Here is a 20,370-nt window from a genome sequence, read left to right on the forward strand (position 1 = left end):
TTGGCAGTCTTAAGAATGCAGCTGCTAAGAATTCTAATTGTAATAAACTTTTAGATGAAAAGGTTTCCATACTTTTCTGTGGTGCTAATATTAATCTTTGGCCCTCATGAAATGCTTATTTTTAACATTTGTGGATTGGGCCCAAATGTTTATTTTTCTTTATCAGTCTATTTACTTGTGTAACACCAGTCAATACAAAAGTTCAGGGCTGAGGGGATGGCTCATGGGTTTAACAGCACTCGCTGCTCTTGCAGAGGACATGGATTCCTACAGTTGCCAGGGCGACATGGTGGCTGACAGCCATCTGTAACTCCAGCTGCAGAGAATCCAATGCGCACTTCTGGTCCCTGGAGGCACCAGTCATGCATATGATGCACATAAATGTAGGTAAACACTCATATATATAAAACAATACAAAGATTCACATTCCTTTATCCCAGAAAATTGTCATTGTTATTTCAACGTTCAAACTAAGCAAGAATATGTCAGACAGGCTGGCTTAACTTTGAGTTTAAAGTTTACGTAGGGCCCCAAAGTGAGCTGAACTCTTGAGAGGCTCAGTTCTGATTCTCTCCGTTTGTCCTCTGTTGGGGCCCACAGAGATGGCTCTTACAAAGCTTCCCCGTATTCCACCATTAACACCGGCTACCCAGATAGTCGTTTAAGCTAAAAACCTGGGGGCTTCACTCTTGCCTGTTTCTCCACAAGACTTACAATTCCACCTCCACAACAGAACACTAGCCCAATATTTCTGCCTGTGTTACTCTAGAACTGTGCTCCAATTTAACATGTCTAATGTACCAGTGGTTCTCACAGACACAGCAGCATCATCCACAAGCTTGTTAACACAAATCACAGAGTGTCGAACATGCTGGCTGTGACATTTCTCTAGGTATTACTGATGCTGGTGCTAAAACCGTGCCAGCCCAGAGATGGCACTTAAGAATCACTCTAACCTCGACGCAGTAGAAGGCTAAACAGAGCTTCTGAGTAGGCACAGGACAAATGATCGGTAAAAGCACCAGTGTTATCTTTAATTTTAAAGTTATTTCGATTTTTGTACACAAAATTAAATTGCCAAAACTCAGTAATCGTAGTGAACCCACACAAAACCCTATGTTGTCTTTCTTTTCAAGGAGTTTGTTGCCATTGTATGAAAGTGACCCTTTAATCTAAAAGAGTAAAGTGAGGCTCCTATCAGTGAAACACTAAACATGTAACAGGAAGGTCTTACAATGTTTCCAGTAAGCAGGGCGGTGGCCTTTAATCCCAACACTAGGGAGGCAGAGACAGTCAAGCTCTTCTTGAGTTCAAGGCCAGCATGATCTACAGAGCCAGTTCCAGGACAGGCTCCAAAGCAGTACAGAGAAACAACAAAATACAATGTTGCAAGTAGAAGGCAAACAGGACAAAGGAATTACCAGCTATATCTAGCTAAGTCCCCATCTTCCTCAATGGAAATTCTCTGCATAGATCAGCATGTGCTTGAAGAAAGGTATCCCAAGATTTGTAGAAACTTAAAGGTTTGATTTTCTAAGCAAACATGAACGCATTCATTGTACTTAGAAAATAGGTTTGTTGACTTACATTCACTGCCATTTCCTATACATAACCAAAATACAGTTAACCAACTGCTCGGCTCAAGCCAATCAGGTTAGACAAAATGAACCCTGAAGATAACTAGAAAGCAGACGCAGGCTAAAAGACAGCCGCAGCTGTTGTGTATCAGGATCACTCTCGGGGCCTAAAACTGTGATAAGTGAGGGCTAAAGTCAGAGAGACTGCTAAAAGGGAAAAAGAGAAGGACGAGACTTGCCGAAGTTGAACCAGCATTTATCCTAGAGAAGGTGGGAGTCTCCGCAAAGAGCCTACCCGGAGGTCAATAGGCGCGGGGCACTAGATGACCTAGTCAGCTGCAGCAGGGCGGCCTGGATCTCCCGGGGCGACCGTGTGCGGGCGCAGCTCTCCCCGCCGGCTGCGTTCGCCGCCGGCCCTCTTGGAGGTGGGGCGCACCCCAAGCACAGGCTTCCAGGATCGGACCCTCAGAACGGCCGCACGCAAATGAGGGCTCTGGCCACGCGCGTCGTGATTCGCGCGTTGGCGGCGGCGAGCCGGGTTTATGTAAATGAGCGGATTCTGTGCGCGTGCCCCTATTGGGCAGGGAGTAGGGCGGCGAGCGAGCCAATGAGAGCGTGGGGCGTGCAAGCGGGGCTCTGCCTATAAAAGGGCGAGGCGGCGGTGCCGGCGTACAGTTTCCTGTTTGCGATAGCGTGTGTGTTTGAGTTTCCTCGCCATGTCTGGCCGCGGTAAGCAAGGAGGCAAGGCTCGCGCCAAAGCCAAGTCGCGGTCGTCGCGCGCCGGGCTGCAGTTCCCAGTGGGGCGCGTGCACCGGCTGCTGCGCAAGGGCAACTACGCGGAGCGCGTGGGCGCCGGCGCGCCCGTGTACATGGCGGCCGTGCTGGAGTACCTGACGGCCGAGATCCTGGAGCTGGCGGGCAACGCGGCCCGCGACAACAAGAAGACGCGCATCATCCCGCGCCACCTGCAGCTGGCCATCCGCAACGACGAGGAGCTCAACAAGCTGCTGGGCAAAGTGACCATCGCCCAGGGCGGCGTCCTGCCCAACATCCAGGCCGTGCTGCTGCCCAAGAAGACCGAGAGCCACCATAAGGCAAAGGGCAAGTGAGGCCGCCGCTCGCCTCGGCCCGCGTCTCGGACGCCCGGAACTCAAAGGCTCTTTTCAGAGCCACCCACTGGTTCAGATTAAAGAGTTGTGTCACGGTAGACGGCTTTAGCCTTCCCGTCCCGACCCGTCCTTGAGCGTATGGAGGGTGTCGCGTCGCCACTCGCTTTCCGCGTCCCCAATCCCCTTCCCGTCTGCGCTAGGGTTCCCGGGCATGCCGTGCAGCCGGTCTTCGGCCGCCCGAGAGGGTGTCACAGTCATAAGCACTTGCCGCCATATGTCGTTGGCCCGACCCACGTGCACACCCCACACGACCAAAATGCCCGCTAGCTCCCAGCCTGAAAAACCTCAATACACACTCCACCCCTTTTTTTTGAGACTCAGAAGGTTGCCTCAGTGGAAATTTCCCCAAGGTCCTTTCCCCTAGGCAGGGAACCAGGTCTGATTAGAAAGAACATCGGGTCCAGAGTGTTAAGGAAGGAAACCGGCAGGCTGTAGAGATAAATGTAATTCTGACATTGTGGTTTCTTCAGGGAGGAGTTATGCCCGCGCTTCTGACGATTTATTGCTTGCCCAGATCTGCACCTGCAGTAGCTCCACTCCTTACAATACCCTATTACTTTGCTTGCCAAACTTATGTATATAAAAAGAAAGCTGTCCTAGGGCCTGCAAACGTTCAGTTACCCGAGCTGCTGAATCGCCCACAGGCCCCTATGTAAAAAACTAAAAACCTCTTGCGGTTGCATCCAACCGTCTGGTTATTGAGCTCGGGACTTCACCGAGGTATTCAGCCTGAAGCCCGTTTACTTAAGGTCTTTCAAGCCTACCCTCCCGGAAGCTTCCTGCCCTTTCCCGGAGACTGGGACTCGGCTGGGACTCGGCCAGGACGGCGAGTGAGGCCGGGCGTCCGGCTGCCGCTCTCACCCGGTCCTTCGGCAAAGTCTGAGAGGAGGGGGCGCGGCCACATCTGGGGACCGTGGGTGCCTGGGCGGCACCGAGCAACCTTAGCTCTGTGACTTTGGACGCCGGGTGGGCGAGCGGACCGGCGTGCGCGCTCCTTTCCGGCAGAGCTGGGCGGAGCGGGCACTGGCCGTCTACCGGGAGCCAGCAGACACCGCCCCACCCGCGGAGAGCCCGGGCGAGTCAGCCAGCCGCAGGGCGGGACCAGGGGCGGGTTGGCTGGGGGCGGGGCATGTCCGAGCCAATGGGAGCGCCCGGGGCCCGTGACGCCGCGGCCAATGGTCCGGCAGCGCGGGACTTTCAAGCCGCTTGCCCCGCCCCGCCCAGGGGGGACTGCGTCTATAAAGACGGCGGACTCCGGTCCCGGGCAGGTCTCCGCCGTCCCTCCTGGTCTCGGTGTCTCCCTTCTCTGCCATGGCCCGCACGAAGCAGACCGCTCGCAAGTCCACCGGCGGCAAGGCCCCGCGCAAGCAGCTGGCCACCAAGGCTGCCCGCAAGAGCGCGCCGGCCACGGGCGGCGTGAAGAAGCCGCACCGCTACCGGCCCGGCACCGTGGCGCTGCGCGAGATCCGGCGCTACCAGAAGTCCACCGAGCTGCTGATCCGCAAGCTGCCGTTCCAGCGCCTGGTGCGCGAGATCGCGCAGGACTTCAAGACCGACCTGCGCTTCCAGAGCTCGGCCGTCATGGCGCTGCAGGAGGCGAGCGAGGCCTACCTGGTGGGGCTGTTCGAGGACACCAACCTGTGCGCCATCCACGCCAAGCGCGTCACCATCATGCCCAAGGACATCCAGCTGGCCCGCCGCATCCGCGGGGAGCGCGCCTGAGCTCTCGGTCCCCGTTCCCTCCCACCAAAGGCTCTTTTCAGAGCCACCACGTGCGCCCGGAAGGAGCTGTTCACGATTCCTCTTGGGGTGGTTTTCGCGGTGGTTGCTCATCAGCGACTATCTGGGACTCGTTGCACCCGTAGCCTTTTCTAAGAAAGTTTAGTTTCTCGTGTCTTATTTACTTCAAATAGTGTAGTTGCTATCCCGAGGTGCGATTACTGTGGCCCAGAGGCAGAGGCTTGAGAAAATCTTGCATTTCCGGCCACTGAATGGTTACTTGGAGTAATTCTCACCGGAAGTGTTCTACACTGTCAGGCCCTGCCCTGAGTAGCCAGCACCTAGGAGTGGCTGAGTGACTTGTAACTAAGCTCATCTAGATCAGTCAGCCTTTTTTTTTTTTTTTTTTCTTAGACAGGGTTTCTCTGAAGCCTTGACTGTCCTGGAACTTTCCCCGTAGACCAGGCTGGCCTTGAACTCCAGAGATCTGCTTGCCTCTGCCTCCCGAGGTCTGGGATTAAAGGCATGTGCCTCCACCGCCCGGTTTTAAATCTTTTGTTCTGTTTTTTTGTTTGTTTTAGAGCCGCCCTGTCTAAACTAGCTGAACATGCAGGAGACGTGGCTTCCAGTTATCTCATGACTGCCGCACTAAATTTCTAGACTTATGTAGATGGCTCCTTCCCCTATCTGCTAGGCAATGTCTGTGCCCATGGTCGGTGGACCACTATATCAGAAATAAATTCCAGTGACACTCACCTTCCCTCTAACACTTGGAATTATCCTTCTTGTTAGCCTCCTAGAATTCAGCAATTATTACTATGATCTGATCTTAGGCTTCTGTGGCAATGGTTAGTTTCTCTCCTTATTTCCATTTAATTTACTCTTAAATTGCCAACCCATCTGTGGATGTCTGTGTATACATACATACACATATGTATGTGTATATATGTGTGTGTAAATATATGTGCATCGTTTATCACAGACGTTTCTGTACAGAAACAGACTCTGGATGTCAAGGAGGATCTGCTATCCCTTGCCCTGAGGAGGGTCTTCTGCAGGGTTGGCTGTTAGACCTGAGACTCAAAGACCACAGTAAATAACTCAGGTCACTGTCGGGTATCTGGTACCTTCCCTCTTGTCTACTGCCTGAAATTTTGTGGATGTCTTTCTGGAAGATTTGTCTAAATATTTGACAAATTATCAGCCCAAGGCTCTTTGAATTTGGTGATACATGTGGTCAATGACCAGGGACACAACGTCATTCACCTCTGCTACCTGGGAGCCCCCAGAGCTGTGACGAGGATTTGAGATTTGTTCTGCCCCAAGTAAAGATAGGAAACAAAGATAGCCTGTTAACTGGGGTAGGGATCAGAGTCTGCATTACGTCCGACTCCTAATCCTCTTGATCATTGACACTTGCGTCACCGAGGAGTGGAGAAACTGAAGCAGAAACACTTTTTAAAATACTTCCCTTTTGAAAGGAGTGGCAGAGGGGGAAACTGAGGATGGGACTGTGGTCACTCCTGACAGTGTTCCTCCTAGTTTTCAGCCCTAGCCCCACTGGGATTTTCCCATTGTATTTTTTGGTGAACTGAATTATGCTCCTGGTCCCCCCCCCCCCAGTCATTTGTGGAAACCCTACGCCAAGTACTTCAGTGTGGAGCCTTTAAATCAGCTGTGCCTATTACAAAATGGTGTTTGTAAATGGGTATTAGAACACACGGGGGTGACAGGAAGGCAGTAGGAAGGGGGCCCATGCAAGCCAGGGAAAAGGCTCGATGTCTCTTGGTTTTGTAAGTCTAGTCTCCAGAATTGTGAGAAACTTTCTCCGGGTTAGACTACCCAATATGTGACATTTGGAGTGACCTGCTATGGTTTGAGCTGTGTTTCCTAGAGTTTTCTGGGTTCAGGATTATGCCATTCAAAAGTCTCCAGCGTGGCTATGTTGAGAGGTGAGGGGGGTCTTAAGTAGGTAGGGTCTACTGCAGTATAATTAGAAAGGACATCATTCTCAGAATTCTCCGCTCAGCTGCCTTAATTAAGCCTGGTCTTTTGTAGAAGGAAGAAAATAGTGTGTGCTTACTCTCTGAGGAAATAACATTATTTGACCAAATTCCTCAGCCTGGAACCAGGCTTCCCCAGGACATAGCCACCTTAGAGACAACACACACACAGAGAGAGAGAGAGAGAGAGAGAGAGAGAGAGAGAGAGAGAGAGAGAGAGAGAGAGAGAGAGAGAGAGAACACCCAACCCTCAAAACTTTCAGAGCAGAGGCCATATAATTTGGCTCTTAGTGTATATGCACACAAATGCATAAAGAAGACTAAGGTTTAAGTGTTCCAACCATAATTTTATGCGAGAACTCCTAAACTAGAAAGGATGGCTGTCGAGAGGTGAAGAACACGAGGGGAGAGAGAGGATGAAGGAGGCAACGGTGGTTTCATCCGGGCCACACTGTGCAATGACACTTGGAAGTGACAATATCGTGTTTCTTAAGCTCAGAGTCTGCCAATGGTTGAGGCAGAATCACAATCACCTCACAGAGCCGGCAAGGACACTCAAGTATTTTATCCAAATTCCCACAAGCACTGTGTGTCAAGGCAAAAGTATGAAAGGGCCCCAAAGTTCATAGACTTAAGGATAAAACTCAAACAGTTGACATTGGAAGCTCACAGGGGAAGTGGCAGGAAGCACGAGCGGCCCAGGGCTCAGAGTGACTCATCTGCCTCCCGGCTCAACCCCACAACATGTAGGGACAGACTCCTCCTCTCACATAACACCAATCTTTGAATTTAAGGCCTAAATTAAGGGTGATTTCATTTAAAAGCTCATGCCCAGTTACATATGTGAAAATCCTGTTTCCAAATGAAAAACAAAATACCCATGGGCATACTGCAATGGACTTTAATTGGACTGATATATTTAAGCTAAATATGAAGAAAGATTACCTGGAGTAGTTTGGTTCAAAAAAAAAAATCTTGCACTCAAGGTCAAGTGGAGGCCTTAGGGACCAAAGTTCTTGAGAAGAAGTCATCAGCACACAGAAGCTTGCCTGGGTCTGGATTGGGAAAAGAGCAGAAAGGATCTCTTGGACAAGAAAAGGAATTAAAGTTTGAGGGACCAAAAATTAAAATTAATAAAAGTTTAAAAACCCGGGTCCTAAATCTATACAGAGAATGGGAACTTCTAATGGAAGAGGAAACTCTTTAAATCAGGAGTGCCATGGCTGGCACCTGAGCCCTGCTCTCAGAGAAGGGAGGTAACGTCCACCACTCCTGCTAACATTCCTTGCTAATTGCTGGTTGTAAAGATCCCCTGCCAGCTGTAAAGATCCCCAGGCCCAGGGGATAGCTGACAGACCTGTGACCCCCATAGCCCTGCAAGCCCATGCCCTGTCTTATCTCACTCAAATGCATCTTGCTTAATATATATAGTTACTGCTTTACTCTGTACTTTGTATGACCTTAAGTAACCATGGAAACTGAAATTTGTGGCCTTAACCTTGTGGTCTGCCCCTTTAAACCTCCTTTTGGTGGGCATCTCATTTCCTCCACCGTGGAAAGAGATCTGGCTGGCTAGCTGAACAATAAATGGAACCTTTTGCTTTTGCATCAGAGTGTCAACTACTTGGGTTAATTTCTGGGATTCCGCAAACCTGGCACAACAAAGGTGACTTTGAACCTCTCTACCTGAGTTACTGGATGCCACTTTTCCCATGACAGGAGTTTGGGAGACTGACCTGAACCCACAGGGTCCTGAAACACCAAGATGCCAAGGGAGAGGACCAGAGATAAAAAGATAAAGAAGACAGAGTTTGGGAGCAGAAAGTCTTGCATGAGCTGATGGCTCATGTTCAGCAACTTTATTAAGAACTACAGTGCCGGGTTCTCCGGCAGGTAGAGCAGGGAAAGGGTCGGTCTATCGGGTCTCTTCCCTGGGCTGAGTTAGATGGCGAGTGTCCATGACTCAGACACTCCCCCCATTAGTTAGGGAGGGACACACACTGAGTCGGGAGTCCGTCAAAGCAGGATCTGGGTTTATTCCAACAGTCAGGAACTTATATAGGGCTGAGGTAGGGATGGGAATCTTAGGACAGGGTAAGGTGACGTGAGGAGTTAAGGGCCAATAGTATTCCACCAAGCAGGCAGGTAGCTAGGCAGGGGGCAATCTTACATCAGGTCTGGCTGAGTCACCCCAACGTGGAGGTTACAGATCAAAGACAGGTCGCCAAACTCTAGCCAGGCTCAGGAGGTTACACTGGGCCTCGCATCCCAGCCTTTTTTAGGCCCAACACTACAACATCTTATTACATGTTGTTTGCAGGGGAAATGGGCCAAGATCAACAGAAAGTTAAATTAGAAGAAAAATGTTGGCAAAGAGAAAACAGGATATCTTAGACACAGCAGCTCTTGGACTGATAACCAAAGAATTTCTTGTGGGGAAACCAGGAACCAAAACCTTAACTCCTTGGTGTCCCTGGCTCCAGCCCAGGCTGAACCTTGCCGAGTGTGCCCTGAGCAGGGACTCAGAACTGGGCTTCTCTTTGCGCTTTCATCGGGGGCCTCTGAGAGTCCTGGTTCAGCCTGGCTCCCAAGAGGAGACCTTGCCTGCGAGAAGTTTCAGGTTGTGCCAGAGCCCAGCTGTAAATGGCAGTGGCAAGTGGCACTGTCCTTCATGCAGCTGGCACTGTGGATCTGGAAAGAGGGCTGGAGGCTCAGCTGGTGTCTCTCAACCACCCAGAGGACATGCAGCAGGCTCTGGGAATCCCTGGGGTGAGTTTATGCCCCAGGACAGTCATCTGGGGAATACCTGCACAGCTCACGGTGCTGATGGAGGCAGGAAAGGAAGGCAGAAAATAGCATCCTGAAACCAAAGGGAAAAATAAGGAAATATAATCTGTGCATGTGTTTCTCAGCACAGCACGATTACTCTACCTTTCTGTTAAAGGCATATGTCCAACTTCCATACTTGTGTCATGGTACAAACATACCCCTCCACACAAAATGAACTGTAATAAAATTAAAAACAAATGATTAAAAATGTATGTGGGGGGAGTGGATGGAGTCCTGAGAGAATACATATTATTGACATGGGCATGGCCATGTCAAGGACCCCAATGCCTGAGACCATGGAAAAGACAAAATCTTACCCAGGTGAGGCTCAGAGGTGTGACAAATATGATCCAAATGTAAGTGCTTATGAGTGATTGACCTGTGTGTGCAGAAACTGTCAACCATTGCTTGCCCCTCTGTTGCACCTGCTGTGCAGCCTGCATCCGAGAATGTAGCGAGGTGGTCGGGATAGATGACACAGAGACCGGTCGGTTGCTTTAAGAAAACTTTATGCTTCCCAAGTCAGCTTAGGAGGAGACCCCAAGTCCGATTAGGAGAGAAGTCTCTCCAAGAAACACCCCCCCCTTCCCTTTTTAAGGACTTCTGCCATCCATCTACATACAATTCTTCCCAGACTTCTCACCCTCCTGGCTGGTGGTTTAATCTCCAGAATCGGGGAGACACAGCAGGGAGCACAGGAAGAGGCATCTAGCCTTAGGGAGTGTCAAAGTCATGGTGTTACAGTGAGCGAGCCCTTATCTGAGCCCTATCAAGAGCTTTATAGCACTGAATTGTTTTCAGTAAACATTATCTCACAGCTGCCTGCTCCCAGGCTGAAGGGGAAGTGGGTTTCTGCTCAAGGTCTGGTGTCCCCACACTCCTCCCAAAAGGAAACAGCCTGAGACCAACCCCCTACAGGGACCTGCCACGGGTACTAGCTGACCTGGCTGTCTCGTTGTTCTGTGCATAGTAAATACACCGCTTCCGGACTGTGTGGCGGGGGCCCTCCTCCAAAGTGAGTACAGCCCACCCTATCACAGCTTTCCTGTGTGTGTCTGTGGTTTCTTCATTCCCCAGTCAGGTTTCCATGACCAAGCCCTGCAGGACGAGGCTCAAGTCTTAACAGACCTGCACATTATCGTGTGCAGCCTTCTGTCCCTGTTTATTCTGTAGTCACTTATGCATTTACTTAGTTGTCTAACTGTGCTGCTGCTGGATTGAATTCAGGACCTTGACTGTATTAAAAGATACTCTACAGCCGGGCGTTGGTGGTGCACGCCTTTAATCCCAGCACTTGGGAGGCAGAGGCAGGCGGATCTCTGTGAGTTCGAGGCCTGGTCTACAGAGTGAGTTCCAGGACAGCCTCCAAAGCCACAGAGAAACCCTGTCTCAAAAAAACCAAAAAAAGAAAAGAAAAAAAAAAAGATACTCTACAATACCCTCGGTTTTTACATTTCTTTCTTTGTTTGTTTTTTGTTTTTGCTTTGTTTGTGAAGACAGGGTTCCTCTGTGAAACAATCCTGGCTGTCCTGGAATTCACTTTGTAGACCAGGCTGGCCTTAACTCACTGAGGTCCTCCTGCCTCTGCCTCCTAAATTCTGGGATTAAAGGTGTGCACCACCACTGCCCAGCTACATTTATTTCCTATGTGTGTGTGTGTGTGTGTGTGTGTGAGAGAGAGTGTGTGTGTGAGAGTGTATGTGTGTGAGTGTATGTGTGTGAGTGTATGTGTGTGAGTGTGTGTGAGCACACGTGCCACAGTGCATGTGTGTCGATCAGAGAACAACTTCCATGAGTCCATTCCCTCCTTTCATCATGTGGGGCCAGGGATTTAACTCGGCTGTCAGGCTGGGTAGCAAGTGTCACCCACTGAGTCATCTTGATAGCTCATGGCCTTTGTTTCTGAGACAGGTCCTGTTTATACAGTCTAGGCTAGACTCTAACTTATGGCTCTCCTGCCTCTGCCTCGGGTGTGCCATCACACTGGGCACGGTGTACAATCTTTAGGTAGAACTAGGAATTGAACCTTGGGGCTCCTGTATATGAGGCAAGTGCTTTACCCCTGAGCCACAGCCACTGCCCCCACATAAAACTCAAAAGCGTCAGAACACACCACCAAATCATTTCACCTGTGTCGTCATCAGCCTCTTTTATGAACTGGGATGATTTTCCTTTGGGCAGGGGCACTCTGAAACTATACAGCATGCGGAAGGAGAAGTCTAAAGTATCTGTCCTGTCTAACACTCAGGTTACTCCACTGTAAAATCACAACGTCGGCCTTCCAGGATTCATTCTGAGGAGCTGAAATGTGTTGAGAGCACTGGAACTCAGCAGGCTTCCTAGTCCTCTTTTTTTATTGTCCTTTTTTATGTTTTTTAAAAAAGTTTTACTATTTTATGTTAAAAGTAATATCAATCAAAGAAAAACAGCTGACATGAGTTGAAATATTTTCCTCTATGTTTCTATGGTAAGCAGAATTCTAAAGTGGTCTCAGTGACTGCTAGCCTCTAATATCCTTCATTTAATCCCCTTCCTTTCAGTAGAAATAGAATCTGTGACTTACTTGTATTTAAGAAAAGTATGACAGGGACTGGAGAGGTGACTCAGTGGTCAAGAGCACTGGTTACTCTTGAAGGGGACCCAAGTTCAGTTCCCAACACCCACTTGGCAGCTTAAAATAGCATTAACTGGGCTGGGTGGTGGTGGTGCACACCTTTAATCCCAGCACTAGGGAGGCAGAAGCAGGTGAATCTCAGTGAGTTCAAGTTCAGCCAAACAAAACAACTCTCTCTCTCTCTCTCTCTCTCTCTCTCTCTCTCTCTCTCTCTCTCTCTCTCTCTCTCTCTCTGTGTGTGTGTGTGTGAGAGAGAGAGACAGAGGTGTGCTCACTGGGCGGAGGTTGGGGTGGGTAGGGCTTGTTAACTGGAGAAGCTTCAAGCCCTCCCTGGGTAACTGAGTGTTGGGACTTCAGGTCTACACCACCAGAGCCAGCTTGGTATTCAGAGTTTCCTGTGACTGTATTTTTAATGAGGCTGGGGACAGCGGAGTCCCAATCCCAGACCGTAGGTCACCCTTTGCCCCAGGGATTCCTGTGCCTCTTGTTATTCTTGTTATCATTGCCCTTCATTTAAATCGGCTGCTGTTTGTGTCACTGAGAGTTTCCTCAGCTCCTTCTCAGAACTAACTGCAATACCTTGAGCGTCTACAGGTTCCTAGGTATTTTGAAATACATTCTTTCCACAGATTTGCCACGCTCCCAGCAATACTGGGATTCCACCTACCAGCTGCCACTCCTTGCTAACAATATTTGTAAGAGCATGTGCCCAGTAAACTAAAACTATAAGAGATAAGAAGAAATAAGGCAAAGCTTTCCCGTCCCCCAAATCCTTACAAGTGAGCATCATTATTGGTGTTCAGAACAGTGTTTTAAATAATAACATGCACATACATACATTTTCTTTCCTACTTATATCAAAAGGGATCCTATCACTTACCAAGAGGTGAAATGTGAACTTACACCTAATCAAACCTCTACTGACTTGCTGGAAATATAGCGGAAAGGGACTGTGATACGCCATATGATAAGGAAAACAATAAAAAAGACCTAGATGGAAAAACTGCTACAGAAATAACCCAGTTGTTTCAGCTAAGGAAATACAGGGGGGAAGCCAAGAGAACACATAGTACTGCAGCGTTAGAAAACATTACAATCAATCATAGCATGTACAGGTCTCCTCAACTCCAATTTCAAGGTTTGTTCTGTGTTTTAAAGATTGATTCATTTTTATTTTATGTGTATGTTTTTGCCTGCATGTCTGTGCACCCCAATCATGCCTGGTGCCGAAGGAGGCCAGAAGAGGGTGTCAGATTCCTGGAACTGGAGTTACAGAGGGTTGTAAAAGGATATCTAGGAGCCAGGTGTTGGTGACTCATGCCTTTAATCCCAGCACTCGAGAGGCAGGCGGATCTCTGTGAGTTCGAGGCCAGCCTGGTCTACAGATCGAGTTCCAGGACAGCATCCAAAACAATACAGAGAAACCCTGTCTGAAAAACCAAAAAAAGAAAAAGAAAAAAAAAAGGGAGGGGGGGAACCTGGGACCTAAACCCCTATGCCAGAGCAACAAGCGGTCTTAACAGCTGAGCCATCTCTCAGGCCCCAAATATTTGCTTTTGTTGTGTTTTAAAGCTTATTTGAAACAAAGTCTCAGTATGTAGTCAAGGTTGGCCTTGAACTTGAGATTCTCCTGCCCATCTGAGTGCTGAGAACATACTACCATGTTTACCAAAGATTCATTGTTCACATATAAACACAAAGCAAAAACCTCTAAGTAAAAAAATGGTAAGGTTCTTGTCCAGAGACGCTAGCTAGCAGCTTTAAAATACAAACATTTCAGTTGGGCCTGATGACACGCACCTGCAAGCCCAGCACTTGGAGCACACAGGCAGGAGGATGCTGAGAGTTTGAGGTCAGCCTGGTCTAATATAGAGAGAGAATTTCCAGACATCCAGAGCTGCTCAGTGCAAGCCTGTCTCAAAAATAAATAATACATTTTATGTTCACATGATATAACTCAACTCAGTCACCCGGGATCATTTTGAAGGAAATTCCTTCCAGACACCATATTATGTCAGAATGAAAGATTTCTTTACATATCCTTAAATGATAAAGACTGCGGGGCTAACACACATCTAAAACAAAAAGGTGCAGCTAGTGCTCAAATGTCAATTTCCTTCTTTGTGTATGGATTTGAAAACACTTTGAATGGGGGCCAATGAGATGGTTAGGGCTAAAGGCAGTTTGTTAAACTGGACAACCCCGGTCTAACCGCGGGAACTCATTTGGTGGAAGAAGAAAACTCATTCGGCTAGATATGAAGGCCTTCACACAAATGCTAAAATGCAAATACCCACACACCACGCACACCACACACCAACAAATCAGACAATTACAAAATATGCTTCCCAGCAGCCTCATGGGGCAGCTCTGTAACTCCAGCTCCATGGGATCAAACAACCCCTTCAGGCCTCCATGGACACCCACACACACACATTCAGACAGACACATACGAATATACTCATAAATTTTTAATGAAATCTTTTTTAAAAAATCTGTAGACGTGCTCCAGGGCTTGTTTCCATAGTGATTCTAAATGGTGTAGAACTGAGAATTAAAACTGACCATCATGTTTTTTTTTCCCCTGCCGCCGCCGAGTTGCGCGGAGGCGGAGGCTCGGGTGTGTTCAAGATTCGGCCTCACCCGTAATCCACCGCCATGGCCGAGGAAGGCGTTGCTGCTGGAGGTGTAATGGACGTCAATACCGCACTTCAGGAGGTGCTGAAGACCGCCCTCATCCACGATGGCCTCGCACGTGGCATCCGCGAAGCTGCCAAAGCCTTAGACAAGCGCCAAGCCCATCTCTGTGTGCTTGCATCAAATTGTGATGAGCCCATGTATGTCAAGTTGGTGGAGGCCCTTTGTGCCGAGCACCAGATCAACCTAATTAAGGTTGATGACAAGAAACTAGGGGAATGGGTAGGCCTCTGTAAAATCGATCGAGAGGGGAAACCACGGAAAGTGGTTGGTTGCAGTTGTGTAGTGGTTAAGGAGTATGACAAAGAATCTCAGGCCAAGGAGTACTTCAAGTGCAAGAAATGAATAAATAAAAAATTTTGGCTCAAAAAAAAAAACTGACCATCATTTCTAACTATTGAGTGATAAAGAATTGAGCTTCACTACCAGGCAGTCAGGTGCCACGCCCTGTGCTCTTAACGTCTAGTGAGAGACGGTAGCTACTAAATATCTAAAATTACATGTTTGGGTCCAACTGAACTTGTTTAAGAGGCCAAACTTCGGAGAAAACCAAACTACAATAAGGAAGCCACTTGCTGAAGAGACGGCTGTGCAGGACTCGGGTTCTGTCCTCTGCAGGGTCCTCCCTGCAGGTAGAGAGGGGGAAGGGCCAGTCCAGCTGGCCTCTTCCCGGGGGGCTGAGCAGGATGGTGAGTGTTGACGACTCAGACCCTCCCTCCATTAGTTATCAGGGAGAAAAAAACCACACTGAGTCGGGAGTCTGTCGAAGCAGGATCTCGATTTATTCCAACACACAGGAGGTAGGGGATGGGAATCTTGGGATAGGTAAGGTGACATGAGGAGTTAAGGACCAATAGTATTCCACCAAGCAGGCAGGTAGCTAGGCAGGGGGCAATCTTGCATCAGATCTGGCTGAGTCACCCCCACGTGGAGGTTACAGGTTAGAGACAGGTCACTAAACTCAAGTCAGGCTCAGGAGCTTACACTGGGCCTCGAATCCAAGCCTTTCTTAGGCCCAACAGTCCTCAGCATCCACACTCACAGCTGGCTGTAACTCCAGCTCCAAGGAATCCGCGGTCCTGCACACACACACATGCAGGAGAAACATTCACATACAGAAAAACCATAAAATATTGAAAGAAAGCCACTTGCAGGATGCCATGCTGTCTATTGTCAACCTGTTTAGCCTGAAGCACTGTTTTCCATTTAAAGGAAGTCCCATTGCATTGAACCGTCATTGGAGGATCAGGGTGCCGTGTGCCTTAGGACACACCACATGGTCTCTGAGAAGGTGAGCTCCCTGTTTTAATGCCTTCCAGTGCCTTTTTGTTCCTAGTCATGCTAGCCTGTGACTGAGTTCCTCCAATTCAGCTTATCTCTTCCTGAGCACCCTCTTCCCCACTCCCCTGGGGGCCCCCTCTTCCCCACTCCCCTGGGGGTTTTCACCCATGCTGCCTTCTGATTGGGACATTCTTTCCTAACCTTCCCTGCTCTTAGCCTACGGGCCTCTCTCTGGAAGAGACCTTGCCTTCCTCTGTGGTGGTTTTAATGCAAATGGCCACCACAGGCTCATATGTTTGAACGATAGGTTCCTAGTTGGCAGAACTGTTTGGAAAGGACTAAGGGGTGTGGCCTTTTTGGAAGAGGTGTGCCACTGTGAGTGGGCTTTGAAATTTCAAAACCCCTCACTGTTTCTAGTCAGCTCCTTCTCTGTGTGCTGCCTGCTAATCAGGATGCAAACCCTCAGCTACCACTCCACGTCCTTACCTATCTTCAGTCATGCTCCCCACCAAAACGGTCATGGACCCACTTTTGGAAGCCCCCAATTAAATGCTTTCTGTTTTATAAGTTACTTTGGTCACGTGTCTCTTCCCAGCTCTCTCAATCACTGTTCTATCACTGTGAAGAGACCATGACCATGACAACTCAGCTAAAGAGGTTCAGTCCATTATCGCCATGGAGGGAAGCATGGCGGTGTGCAGGCAGATATGGTGCTGGAGAGGTAGCTGAGAGTCCTACATCCAGATTCCCAGGCAGCAGGGAGAAAGAGACACTGGGCCTGGCTTGAGCATTTGAAACTTCAAAGCCCACTCCCCGTGATACACTTAATCGCTGTCAAGTAGCTCTAGTTCCTAATGACCAAGCATTCATATATATGAGCCTATGGGGGTCATTCTTATTCAAACCACAGAAAAGTAGCTAAGGCGACCTCCAGTGGTGAGTCAGAGCACCCCCCATCACTCTGCACCTGCCCTACACTTGCCAACGGTTGTTATCGCCGAGGGTTATCATCTGTCTGTCTTTCAGGGAGCCAGAAGCCGTTCTGTTCTGCTTAGCCTTATATCATCACTGCCTTAGAGACTGCCTGCCATCTAACAGACAGAATTGTGTTTATTTGCTTATTTATTTAGAGACAGGGTATATGTAGTCCAGGCTGTCCTGGAACTCGCTCTGTAGACCAGGCTGGCCTCAAACTCACAGAGATCCTCCTGCTTCTGCGTCCCGAGTGCTGGGGTTTTTAAAGGTTGGCGCCACCACACTAGCTTGGAATTATGTTTTTCTTCTACCCCAGGGACCAAATCTAGGGTCTCCCACATGAGAAACAAGCATCCTACCACTAAGATACATACTCGGTCCTCTTCTTGCTTTTTGGGACAAGAGCTCACTAAGTGTTCCAGACAGGCTTTGAATTTGTAATCCTCCTGCCTCAGCCCACAGAGAAGCCAACTTCAGTTTCAACTCCAAAAATCCTTAAATGAGTTCATGATACTACACCTAATAAAAACTTCTGTGAGGAAGAAATGGCCTACAGGGCCTTCTTAACAATGTTAACATATTTATAAAAGTATATGTTCTCAATCGTGCATATTAAATAGATGGTTGAACCTGGTCTCCCTAATAACAAGGACAACCTCTTGGTTAAATGGCAGTTTCTAAAGATAAATAAAGAGTAATTGTCAGTTCCTGAGACACGAATAAAGCTGAGATTAGGAGCTAAGACAATCTCCCTATTTGTTTGTTTGATTGATTTTTGTTTTGTTCTTGTTTGCTTCCACTTTTGTCACAGGATTACTTAATTGAAAGGAAAACACAGTCGCGTCCAACAGGCAAGGTTTCTCTCTCATTCCATCTCACACAAAGTCACCTACGTGGTCACACACAACTCTTCTTCAGCTTGTGTCACACAGGCCAGTTCTCAGCCACAGGTGTTGGGTGCTTCTCAGTTCCTAAAACCAAGAACCCTGAGGGCCTCCCCTTCAAAAGCACAGGACGTCAAGCTCACATGCGACACTGAATGTGGCGTGTTGTTTCATGTTTCACTGAGACCTACAAGCCGAGGCGGTGAATTGACAGCGAGGGTTTGAGCAAAGTGATGGGGTCCGGTTTGTACTGGAGAGGACTTGCAGAACACAGGGAGACTGGAGCACAGAGGAGAGCAGAGATAACCCTACACCCACTTCCACAGAGTAGATACTTGTGTATGTTTCAGCCTTCCCGCTGTGCTCCTTTTCAGTTAAGGGTAGAAAACATTACCGAGCTTCTCCATGGAATCACCATGGCCCCAAGTTGGGGTACATTCAAAAAGCAGAGGAAGGAAAAGGAGAGAGAAAATATGAGTTGGGGATGGACTAGGGCAACCCATTATACATTAACAGGTAAGTGGATTAAGTCAGAAAAAAAATACTAATGTGTACAACAAGATGAACAGATCTCTAAAGATGTTAGTCAGGTGCAGTAATTCCCTTCCGTAGCCCAGCACTTGGGTGTCTGAAGCGGATTGCAGCACAATTGGTGCCAGCCTGAGTTACATAGTGAGACTTTGTCTCAAAGTAACAAAAAGGTGTGCATTGGGCTGCAGTTCTACATGTTCAACACCCCCAGAAGAACCATTTAAGCTTTCCAAGGCTTTTCCCATTATCTATAACATAAAGGTAATAATAATGAAACATACCTCAAACGGTAGCTGGCAAGAGTAAATAAGCAACACGTGTAAACCACTAAGCAGAGGACCTGGCGGGCAGTCGAAGGCTCAGTAAGTAGAAGCAATGATCATTTTTGTAGCAATTATTAACCTAAGGTAAGCAAATGAATGGGACAAGGAGGTTTAATGCAAGATTCCTCTTGGTACTGATAATTTCTCCTCCAGGTTAAAATACCAGATTCTACTACCACTTCCTTCTTCATCTGTGTCTGCCACAAGACCATCACAGGATCACGGGGGGGGGGGGACAGCCCCAAATAAGCCACTAAGCCTCTTGTGCCGGTGAAAGGATGTGAGCTAGTAAAACCCTTCCCCCAAATGCTCCCACAGCCCCTTCCTTCTGCCAGGACAAACTAAACTGGCCTCTGGGATGGAGTCAGTCTCCCAATCCCATCCCCAAGGTTAGCCAGCATCTTTCTGGATTTCTATGCAGGGTGTGTTCAGAAGGGGGCGGGTAAGTTGAATGTGAAGTCTGGATATTTCAATGCCCTCTTCCCAAATGCAGAGAACGGGCCCAGATTTCCACGGAGTAATCCTATTTTCTCAAGTCCCATAAAACTAGGCTGGAGACTAACTCTCTAATGCTTTGAGGAAAGGCAGAAGTTACTTTCATTCCCTTAGCTATAAAATGAGGGATAGTAAACTTCATAAAGTTCTCTGTGAGGATAATAAGAGCCGGTGTGTATAAAGGGCATAAAACACTCCCTAGTACATCCCAAGTGTTCTGCAGGTGTTGGCTAGACTTTACCGGGGATTTTATTTCACACGTCTTGTTTGTAATATCTTTTGTGGTCATATATTTCTCAATCACTAGGCATCAACATTGGCCTTGTAGGATATTTCAGCCCCAGTGCACTAGTGAGGAAGAAGTCTGGCTGGAGGCAGGTGTGTGTGCATGTGTGAGTGTGAATGTGTGCGTGCACGTGAGCGTGAATGTGTGTACATGTGTAAGCATGAATGTGTGTGCATATGTGAGCGTGAATGTGTGCATGTGTGAGTGTGAACATGTGTGTGCATGTGTGAGCATGAATGTGTGTACATGTGTGAGTGTGAACATGTATGTGCATGTGTGAGCGTGAATGTGTGCACATATGAGTGTGAATATGTGCATGCATGTGTGAGTGTAAATGTGTGTGCGTGTGTGAGCGTGAATGTGTGTGCATGTGTGAGTATGAATGTGTGCATGTGTGAGCATGAGTGTGTGTGCATGTGTGAGCGTGAATGTGTGTGCATGTGTGAGCGTGAATGTGTGCACATATGAGTGTGAATATGTGCATGCATGTGTGAGTGTAAATGTGTGTGCGTGTGTGAGCGTGAATGTGTGTGCATGTGTGAGTATGAATGTGTGCATGTGTGAGCATGAGTGTGTGTGCATGTGTGAGCGTGAATGTGTGTGCATGTGTGAGCGTGAATGTGTGTGCATGCGTGAGTGTAAATATGTGTGTGCATGTGTGAGCGTGAATGTGTGTACATATGTGAGCATGAATGTGTGTGTGCATGTGTGAGCATGAGTGTGTGTGTGTGTGTTTATATATTGGGGGTTGAACCTAGAGCCTCTATGCATTCTCAGCAAATCTTGGAGTGCAGGTTGCTGGTGGAGGTAAAAGGAGACTTTCTCCCAAAGTCCAATGCTCTCAATTTAATGAAAATCCAAGAGTTTACTCTAAACTGAGAAAAATAAGGAATCTACTATGCCCAGCTTCTGGTACACACACAGACACACACACACACACACTACACTGAGGTAATTGTATTAGTCAGGACTCTCAAGGAACAGAAC

At 48.2% G+C, this 20,370-nt stretch overlaps 2 protein-coding genes and 1 pseudogene across 2 annotated transcripts; all 3 read left to right on the forward strand.

Annotated features, from left to right (window-relative positions):
• Nucleotides 1–2,242: 2,242 nt before the first annotated feature.
• LOC121142394 (histone H2A type 2-A) lies at nt 2,243–2,784 on the forward strand. The gene has a single exon (XM_040752204.1). The coding sequence runs from the start codon at nt 2,294–2,296 to the stop codon at nt 2,684–2,686; it is 393 nt and encodes a 130-aa protein (XP_040608138.1). The 5' UTR covers nt 2,243–2,293; the 3' UTR covers nt 2,687–2,784.
• Nucleotides 2,785–3,906: 1,122 nt separating this feature from the next.
• On the forward strand, nt 3,907–5,218 carry LOC121142392 (annotated as a pseudogene).
• Nucleotides 5,219–14,503: 9,285 nt separating this feature from the next.
• LOC121142395 (40S ribosomal protein S12-like) lies at nt 14,504–14,953 on the forward strand. Its single transcript, XM_040752205.1, has one exon. It carries the CDS (start codon nt 14,570–14,572, stop codon nt 14,951–14,953), a length of 384 nt encoding a protein of 127 aa, XP_040608139.1. The 5' UTR covers nt 14,504–14,569.
• The last annotated feature ends 5,417 nt before the right edge of the window (nt 14,954–20,370 follow it).

This window comes from Mesocricetus auratus, unplaced genomic scaffold (assembly GCF_017639785.1).
Source record: "Mesocricetus auratus isolate SY011 unplaced genomic scaffold, BCM_Maur_2.0 Super-Scaffold_100009, whole genome shotgun sequence".
NCBI lineage: Eukaryota > Metazoa > Chordata > Mammalia > Rodentia > Cricetidae > Mesocricetus > Mesocricetus auratus.